General features: G+C 34.4%; 2 protein-coding genes across 2 annotated transcripts; one reads left to right on the top strand and one right to left on the bottom strand.

Annotated features, from left to right (window-relative positions):
- Window positions 1-445: 445 nt before the first annotated feature.
- Window positions 446-3,803, top strand: LOC105125038 (F-box protein At1g55000-like). The gene is made up of 2 exons (XM_011025320.1): window positions 446-1,137; window positions 2,874-3,803. The coding sequence occupies exons 1-2, from the start codon at window positions 505-507 to the stop codon at window positions 3,240-3,242; spliced, it is 1,002 nt and encodes a 333-aa protein (XP_011023622.1). The 5' UTR covers window positions 446-504; the 3' UTR covers window positions 3,243-3,803.
- Window positions 3,804-4,394: 591 nt separating this feature from the next.
- Window positions 4,395-9,191, bottom strand: LOC105125037 (vacuole membrane protein KMS1-like). The gene is made up of 8 exons (XM_011025319.1): window positions 8,948-9,191; window positions 8,363-8,565; window positions 7,976-8,054; window positions 7,089-7,388; window positions 6,131-6,291; window positions 5,619-5,735; window positions 5,264-5,440; window positions 4,395-4,851 (listed from the first exon to the last, which is right to left on the bottom strand). The coding sequence occupies exons 1-8, from the start codon at window positions 8,997-8,999 to the stop codon at window positions 4,666-4,668; spliced, it is 1,275 nt and encodes a 424-aa protein (XP_011023621.1). The 5' UTR covers window positions 9,000-9,191; the 3' UTR covers window positions 4,395-4,665.
- Between the last annotated feature and the right edge of the window lie 680 nt (window positions 9,192-9,871).

Here is a 9,871-nt window from a genome sequence, read left to right as displayed (position 1 = left end):
TAACACACACTGACATAATCTATTTTTACTTGTTAAACTTTTAAATTTTTGATTTTTTATGTTTCAATTGGCTCTTTTTTATAGTTCTTTTATATAATTAAATTTTTTTTTTTACTTTTATTTTTGAATTTGTAATTGATTATGAATTGAATTTTATAATTTATTTAGAAAAGATGTTTTGAATATAATAATTTATGTTATTAATTTAAAAAATTAATATAGATTGATATTTTTTAAAATAAGTTTTATATTTTATTTTATTTGTTTACATCAAATTATTACAATTTATAATATAGACTAAAAATTTAACGGGATTTTTCAAGTTGGTTTTATCCTAATTATCGAGAATACATGTACGCATGCTAATGCGGCACGGAGGGGCTCCGATAAACCTAAAAATGCAGTCTCACGTGCCAAATGACCACCCCTGTCCTCAGGCCCTCCCTCGATAAAAATAGCATCGCACAGCATGCCAATCAAAACAACACGGCTTTGTTTTGACCGATGGATGGCACGGACTCCCTATTCTACTATTATCCTCTGCCCAAAAAGAAGCCCCCGGTTTCTCCCTCTCCCTGCCCAGCTGACCATCAAACCCCAACCACCATCACTAACGCCAACACCGACACAACTACAACCAAAACCACCATATCAACCACCAATAACGCCACCATCGTCAACAACAACAAAAAAAACTCACTTCCCTTTTACAAACCAATAGAAATTACAGAGAGAGATTTTCTCTTCAATTACAACCCTTTTCACAAACACAAGGCTGCCCCCACATCTTCCTCTCTCGATTCACCCCCCACCAATACCAAAATCACCAAGAAAATGGACTCACACGTGCTTCTTGAAGCCTTCACTTGCAGGGATACACTAATTATGATCTTACGAAAGCTTGGAGCTCGAGACTTGGCACGTGCAAGCTGTGTTTGCAAGCTGTGGAGAGATATGGCTTCTGGTGATGAGATTGTGAGGCCTGCTTTTATGGAACCTTGGAAGCTGAAGGATATAGTGGGGAAGCCCGTGTCTGGAAGTTTTTGGAGAGATAGTGGGATTTGGAAGTTTGCTATTTCACATAAGATTGTTAAAGGGGACACTATTGCTAGTCTTGCTGTTAAGTATTCTGTTCAGGTAAACAACAAAGTTGGAAACTTTTTGGTTCTTGGTTAATGTTTTTCTTGTTATATGTTTGTTTTTGTTTGTAGATTTGGAAGTAAAGAAAGGTTGGTTGTTGGTATGTGGGTATCTTGGGATATGCCTTTTTTGTTTGTAGATTTCGATAAAGTAGATATTTTGGTTTCTGGCATGGTTGTGATACGATTCTCTTCTTTGTAGAATTGGAAAAGGTTTTTTTTTTTTTTTGGTGTATGGGAAATGAGGTTTTTGTGATATGATTGCTTTTTTGTTAGTTTTTAGTGTGGTCAGGTAATTGAGAAATGGGATTGGAAAGTTTTGGCTGTTGCCCTTTGCCTTTACTCGTTTTCATTTGGTTGATTGAAAGGGGAGAATTGTGGGGTTTTAATAGATATGAAGTCTAGGGAGCTTGTTACACACACACACATGTTAGTAATTTGGTATTAGGGGTTTTGGATGAGTTAGCTGGTGATAGCATTGTTTTGGGTTTTGTTTCCGAGATTTTGATACGTAACTTAAAAGAAATTTTAAGGGATAGATGATGGTGATATTTAGGTGGATTTATGGGGAATTAGCATGGATGGTAGATGAAGTTGGGCAAATCATAATCAGCAAACTTGTGTTTTAGGGGTTGGTTTCTGTAGATCAATACAATAAGAAGTTAAAAGATAACGGGCTCACTAAAAGGGGAGTTAGATAGGCATCCTTGATTGCCATTTTTTGAAAATTAATTGATGTTTTGCAAAGAGTTGGAGAGTTATATATGTTAATCATCATAGTAGTCAAAGCAATTGGTACCATGAAAGTTGCTATCACAGTATGTCCTCCGTTTTGCATGTGATTGGTTTTGCTATCGAAGAATTTACTCTTTGCAATGAGATTTGTTTCGAGAGCAGTATTTATATATTATCAAAATGATTAACATGTAAAGGGATGAGAGTTGGAACTGGTTATTGGTTTCCTAGAGCAGAATATTTTTTATTAAGAGGATATGTAAAGGGATGATTTTTTCCTGATTAGGATGCGAGGATTTGCAGCTTATATTTTATTGGGTCGCGAGACTATCTGTATTAGAATGAAAGTAAGAGTTCAAGAGGTTGATCTGCGTATCAACCAAGTAAATTACAAATTCTACGTAGAAGCAATGAACAGAACATGTCATTTACAAAGGCACAAGGGGTAACAAGCTCAGTGATACCACTTATTTGATGAACCTGGCCATTCTACTGCTCACACCTTTCTTGTTTTGTTGGTAATGGTGCTGGTGGCTTACTCATGGCTTAATGGTTGAGTGGTTGCCAGTGAGTAAACAGGATAAGAAGGATTAGGGTTGATACTGATTTTACATAAAGGCCATGCCATCTCACTTGGTTAAAGCAGATTTAAGCCCATCTTTTGATTATGGTAAGCAGCGATAACAGTGAAACCTTTGTATCAACTGAAAGATAAATTATAACTTGCAATGAAAATCTCATGTAATGCCCACTAGAAGTTTGTACTGCATCATATTGGTTATGTTCATCTTTCTAGACAGACGATTAGTAAATTATCCTGTAAAAAGGTTCAAGCTGGACTAAATCCAGTGCATCACTGCATTCTATTGCCCTTAATGAGTCTGAGTTGCTATGTTTTTTCTACACTAAAATGCCAGCTTTGCAAAATACCATTTCTTTTATTTGTTTCTTGGTTGAACTATGTGATATGAGCTTCAGATATTTTCTTTGTTGACACAGGTCATGGATATAAAACGGATAAATAACATGACAAGTGACCATGGCATATATTCACGGGAGAGGTTGTTGATCCCCATAATCAATCCAAACCTTCTCATAAATGAGACCTGCTACATAGAGTTGGACACCTATGCGAAAAGAGAAGTGGCAGTATTATATCCAGAAGGCAAGCCTGATGAAAAGCTAATGTCAAAGGGATCATCCTCTGACCATGGCAAAAGAAGGGTTATCGATTCCTTAAAGAGAAGCATGCAAGTTGATGATGGAACTGCTCAATACTACTGGTCTATTTCAAATGGTGACCCTCGAGCTGCACTCACAGAATTTTCAGCAGACCTTAGGTGGGAGAGGGATGCAGGGCTGGGCTAACTGGAAATATGAAACACGCAGTGCACCTAGTAAGTACTGCTCTGGATCAAATTCCTTCCATATATGGTTTGGGATTTTCCATAACCTGTGTAATGTAAACGAACTCCAAGTTGTTACCATCATTTTCATCTTTCCCTGGGATATTTGCTCTTCAATTCAATCAGATGACGATGTTAAAGCTTCTGTTGTGCCTATGCTGTAGCCAACTTCCACAGTTTTGGCTTCCCTTTTCTCAACTGTGTAATGATCCCTCGAGCTTCATATGCTCGGATCCTACAATCGAGTTTGTAATGTTGGATCTCCACCTGCCTAATGCTGGTCTTGTATGGATATATATTCTCATGACATGAGAAATGAATTTGTCAAAATTTATATGCGAGATGTCGAAGGAGTTCATAGTCATATCTTTTGAAGTGCTGCCTTACTGTGAAACTGTAGTATTGTCAGAAACACCAATGAGTCAAAAACCATCATCAATTTCATTTGTAAGGATGGTTTTCTTTGTTTGTCCATGTAAAATACCTTGTTTTGCCAAAGTATTACTACGTCTTTTGGATTGTATTCAACACTGTTGTTTTATTATCATTTAACAACTCTTTCTATCATGGTTATACAATCTAATCAGGAGGTGACTAGGGTTGCATGTTTGCAGAACAAGCAGGTTCATTCAAGTTATGATTTTTTATTTTTTTTTTAAATCTACGAAACGATGTAAATATTAGGCTTTAAACCCCTTTGTCTCTCATCTTGACAAGTATGGTTTTTAAATCATTTTTGATGTTTTTTTCGAAGGACTTCAAATGGAGTCCCAAGGTAAACAAGTTACGAGGTTGACCTGTCGGACTGCACAAGGCTTAATAGTTCTTGAATCATTTTATGATGTTATTTTCGAAAGAGTTCAATATGATGTTTTGTATAGTTGAAAAAATAATAAAATTCAAAAGATATTTGCTGTTGTTGATTGACCACGACGAACGTTGAGGCACGAAAGATACAAGGTGATATTTTGATGGAAGGTCTTTGATAAACACAAGCTCGTCTAGATTTGTAACCTTGAGAATTACCAGTAGTTCAGGATTACTAATTCAATTAAATATATTCAGTTTCCCAAGTCCAATCATTTGTTGTTTTTTTAAAATACTTGAATTCAACTTTTTAAAACAAGACCCCTGGAATTTCTTAGATATTTTCTAGAAGTAATAGTCTTCTCTCAAGTTTAGTGTTTCACCGAGTAATTGAAAGACACTATAGGCAATGGCGCCCTGACAAACCTAGTGTGCCCCTTATGTTTCCTTCTATCGTGTTTTGTATGCTAGTGACAGGTATAAAATTTTCTGCCACCACAGTTAAAATGACCACATGAAAAGAGAAATATATGCTGTTGAATAAGTAAAGATAAGCCTCTGGGAGCTGGCTCAGACGCTCAAGTGTTCTTGGATGAGGAAGGGCCTGATGCAGAAGAGGATTTGGACAATGTCAGCTCTTTTTCATGCCGTTCCTTAAGAAAGCTCTGGGCAGTCTCCGTCACAATCTTGAAGAAGAAGCTGATGAGCATGAGCCATATGACAGTGTTCCATATTGAAGCAAATGAGAAGTCCCATTTCTTCACCTAAGAAATTAAAAGAAAGTACCTTAGTGCACATTAGAACAAGCACACATCAAGGGAATCCTGGAGGTGCATAAAATACGTATCTAAGCATTGCATCTCGAAACACCTCTAGGTAAAGAGCATTTTCAGACTATATGTTCACATGCAACTCTTTGAGCATGTATCTATAGATACACGGGCACATGTGCAGTCTCAAACACATGGTGAATTAAGGTATTTCATGATTACATGTGCAAGCAAGCTTCTGCAATCGAGAATATATAAATATACATTCATAACAATGATTTGAAATTTTTGAAACCAAGGAATAGAATCAGAATCCATTCTTTGATAAATGATACCAATGCCAAAAGCACAACGGCAGCCAATGTAGGCACATGTGTGTTCTGATTCTATAGTTCAGTCATATTACCTCAACGTTTGAGACTGGAGGTGTTGGTGCCATATACTTGCTTCTAATAATTTGTAGTTTTGCAATAAGTTTTGGCAGGACCGTGGCAAGTCCAGGAACAAAGCTGAGCAATCGAATCAGCTCATTTTCTATTAAGTCAAGGAGTTGATGGTTGCATACTGAGATGATGAAAGCTGTCTGCAATATAATAAAGACAACATAACCAATGTCAACCAATGATCAATATAAATTGAACCAAAAAAAATTTCACAAAAAATTGAGAACCTGCAGCAACCAATTGGAGATGGTACAGTGTGTTTGCAAAAGTAACATGTGCATCATATCATGTAGCAGGAGAAAATAGAGCTTTGCAAACCTGAATGTGTGTTTTGATGATTGCCTTTCCTATCAATGTTGCGAGGAAGAACTTCCAAAATGGAACTCCAAATTGCCCACACATGATACCAGCAAGGTCAAAAAGAGGATTTGGCACCTGCAGTAAACCATTTAGTTGCAAATTGCAAATTCAACTAGAGTGTTGATGGTGCTAACCATAAGATCGTTGATCAAAAAAGAATTTTTCATGAAAAAAATATAACCAGAATTTGACATTTGCGTTTGAGAAAGAATAGGGAATGCAGGTATGAAAAGTTGCAACAGCCAGCATGGGACCGATATAGACAAGAAAAAACAAAAGATAGTTACTGCATTTATGCAAGTAGATAATTCTGCCATACTTCCTAACTTCCTCTACAATGACAAAGAAAATTACTTGATGAGTTAAGTCAGGCAGAATAACTGCAGTTGCAAATCTTGTGCTAGAAAAGGAAATCGTTATTATGATTCACAAGGTCTCATCACAAAAAAGAAAGAGAGAAAAAAAATTACCGAAGCAAGGACTAAAATTGAGAAGAAGTTCAGATACTGTGAATGTGAAAGGAGCCAGTTTTTAATCTGATTTATGTGAGTGGCCATGACTGTGTTATGATCTTCTGGTGAAAAAGACTCAAATTCTTTCATGACTTCCCGCTTGCTACCTGAGATGCTAGCTGCACACACATTTCAAGATAAAACTAAATTAATTAGAATCACATAGCAGTGAAATGAGTAATACTGCTATCTTGCAGCAACAAAAAAATGACAAAGCAATTCATGTCAAGCAATTCAGACGACAGAAAAATGCTGTCAGGGACTGAATTCCCTTCATCTGCAGTACTAAGAGACCCACAGGAAGAGACTAATTCAATGGTGACCATTAATATACAAATTCAATGGACTCACGTGATGAAACACCTTAGGTCCAAAGCCACCCCAACAATTACCAACCAATCAAAATCAACTTCTCAATGAGCTATAATTTTCCCAAATCATTCTTTTAATAATGTTATGTGCACAACCTCTCAACACAAAGGCATACTTGTTTATAAAATCGCTCATAAATCTTAAATTCACACAGCAACAGATATCACTGCACATGAATCCAAGTCAAATCTATCAATTTGGGCACTTAAAGCAAGCAAGAAGAAAAGACCTATCCACTTCAATATTTGTAATAACTTAAACTTCAATAGTTGTAATAACTTAAGCATTATCATAGTGGTAGGAAATAAAGAGCAAAGAATCCCCAAGCAAATTTAATATGTTTCCACAAAGTATCCTTGGAACAATCCAAGCGGCACTAGAAATCCACAAGCACAAATTTGGTTTATAGTCTGTAAAGAAAATTAGAGCATCAAGGATATGTGTGTGTGTATGTGTACAAAACACACACACACATGTGCAAAGGCCTTTCCAGGAAAATGGTTGTCCAAGACATTAACATAAAGACATGATTCAGAATAGTCACCAGCTCTTGATATGAAATATGGAGGAAGCTCCCCAAGTGCAGTTCCAATCCCCCACAAAACAGCCTCAAGTTGAATCTGGGGCAAAATGCTGGTCAGTGGAATTCTCGAGCCTTCTAATGATGAATACATTGGAGGTCCAAATGCAGTGCAGTTTCTGTCCAGCCATGAAGGACCACTGTATAGTTGAATCGTATCATATACTGCACTTTTTATATCAACTCGACCACATTGTACAGCTTTAATTGTAAATAGAGCAACATGCGGGCCTAAATACAAAACAAATGTATGCAGACCAGATCCTGCAGAGAAGAAAAGGTTCAAAATTTCGAAAACTTTCCATGTAAAATCACTTGAACAAGATCAAATGAATCAGGACCATATTAGAAAACGAGACAAGAATCCATTCTTAGGGAGCGTTTGTTTGCTTAATCTGAAATAGAACTGAGATTACTGAAGATGTCTAAAAGCTTCTTTATGGTACATGCTACTTAAGTAGCTTAAATATAGCACATAGATGAGTCTGAACTCCGAAGCTCATATCTTTGAAACTTCATGTATATTATCTTTAGCTGATGATCATTAGTCTGTACCAACCTAAGGTTTTCTTTTCAAGTATAAAAGTCAAACTTCAATGAATTTAGTGTCAGATTCCAATCTTGATTTACTATTTTTCCATGCAACATTTTTGTAATCTGTAAAACTATGGCAGCAAGTTCCTTTCCATGTGTTACAAGTTCACAAAAAATTGTAAGCATGAATTGAAATGCTCAACAGAAATTTGAGATAAACGTTCATTCAAAAGTATGAAATATAATCCATGCAAATCATCTGGAAAATTCATCGAAGAAACAGCAAATAAGATAGAAAACATGAGCAATTCTTTTACCTAGACCAATTGATGATGCTACACCAAGTGCCAACCACCAGAGTCCAAATCGAAGATAATTAACAACTTCTTGGACATGCTGCAGTATCATCAAGGACTTGAAATCAGATACACAGCCTTTTAGTTTCAACTTGAAAAAAAAAAAATGGAAGTATTTTACGAATGGGGAAATAAGCTTAAATCTGCAAGTAACAAAATCCACAATAAAAACCCACCAACCAAATAATACTTTCTAGCAACATCAACAATCCATTTTAACATTTTCAGCAAACTTATCACCGCTACTTTTTTTTTTCTTCAAAAGAATACACGTATGGGTATCAATTACTCAATAAAAATCACAAAAATCTACAAAAAAGAAGAAGAAGTAAGGCAATAATACGTTACATCTTGATAAGGGCTACCAGTGGTGATGACAAGAATCCCAATACTTCCTATAAAGGCACTTATCAGAAGCAAAAGCCAACCACTTTTTGCAAACAATCTCTGGAGACATTGAACTATAGCCAATACAAAATATGTCAGGGTCTTTATAGGCTGTGTTGCTAGTGTTAGATTCTCTAATTCCTTTCTTTGTTTCTCTCTGATTCCTGCAAAACATAAACAGTTTTAAAAATAGACCTTTAACTCACAATGTAACAAAATAAAATAAAATAAAATAAAAGGTCAAAAGCCCTTTATAAGTTTCTTGATTCCCTAAACCTTACGTTAACATAAAATCCTTTAATTCAATTATGAAAATATAAAAAAAAATTCTGAAAACCCATTTTTAAGTTTCTTAATTTCCATCAATTATTGCATTAAGCTCACTCCAAAAAACCACACAAAAAAAAAGAGTCAGTTCTCAAAAACCCAGAAATAAATACTAACACAGAAATGTAGTTTTTCTCTTTTCCTCCTCATTCCCATTAATTTTCTAGTGAATCTACCAAGCAGATATTTACTACGAAAAAAGTAACAGTCTTTACTTACTAGAAATTGACAAGTCGTTGATGTACTGTTGCTGTGTTTCTGGGGTCTCCATTGCTTGAAGAAGAGAAGAGAATATCAGTCAAATGCTCTATCTTTCTTTCTCTTTCACCCTCTCTAAACCAGAACAAAAAATTCGATACCCTTTAAATTCAACGTGCTGTCGTTCTGAGTGTATAAAGACAGAGAAAGAAAGAGCGCCTAGAGAAGCAAAAAAATGGACTGTATTGGTAAAGGAACCAGCCAATGGAATTTTTTAAAGAAGAACGCAATGTCCACGTGAAAGATACAGCGACAAAGACAGGACAGAGAATGGAGAACCAGGAAGGACCCCAAAAAATATATTGGATTAATAAGATATAGACATAAAAATAAATATGTTTCCAATGTTTAGAGTAAATTTGAGATAATATTTATTATTTATTATTTTTTAATAGTATTGTAAAAAAAAACTATTAATTTTAAAAATTTTAAAGTATTGTAAAAAAACTATTAATTTTAAAAATTTTAAATTAAAATAAAAAATATTATTATAATTTTAAATAATTCACAAATCAATTTAAAACTATATTCAGGTCATGATTAAAAAAATCAACTTAAATTGATATAAATTAATATAATAATAAAAATATTTATTATTATAATTTTAAAATACAATTTGAAAGTTAACTTGAAATTTTAATTGGGTTATGTTGTGTTTATCATTTTTTTATTTTTTTTATTTTTAAATCTTGATTGGTATAAATCTTAGATCAACTTATTATATGAATTTAGGTTTTATAACTAAAGCTATTATAGTATTATTAATTTTAACATTTGATATAAAATTAAAGTAAATAAACTAAAATTTAATTATATTTTTAAAATATATAAGTTTGATAATAATACATAATAATAATAAAATAATTTTTTTCATGTCTTGTTTTT

Source organism: Populus euphratica, unplaced genomic scaffold (genome assembly GCF_000495115.2).
Source record: "Populus euphratica unplaced genomic scaffold, PopEup_1.0 scaffold28.1, whole genome shotgun sequence".
Taxonomy (NCBI): Eukaryota; Viridiplantae; Streptophyta; class Magnoliopsida; order Malpighiales; family Salicaceae; genus Populus; species Populus euphratica.
Note: the sequence above shows the minus strand (reverse complement) of the source record. Positions and strands in the feature narration are given on the sequence as shown.

Coding starts and splice junctions, on each gene's coding strand:
- LOC105125037 (XM_011025319.1), bottom strand. CDS start 8,999: ATGGAGACCCCAGAAACACAGCAACAGTACATCAACGACTTGTCAATT. Junction 7,389..7,975: donor AGCATCATCAATTGGTCTAG/GTAAAAGAATTG, acceptor TCTTCTCTGCAG/GATCTGGTCTGCATACATTT. Junction 5,736..6,130: donor CAATTTTAGTCCTTGCTTCG/GTAATTTTTTTT, acceptor GGTTTACTGCAG/GTGCCAAATCCTCTTTTTGA.
- LOC105125038 (XM_011025320.1), top strand. CDS start 505: ATGGATGGCACGGACTCCCTATTCTACTATTATCCTCTGCCCAAAAAG. Junction 1,138..2,873: donor CTGTTAAGTATTCTGTTCAG/GTAAACAACAAA, acceptor TTGTTGACACAG/GTCATGGATATAAAACGGAT.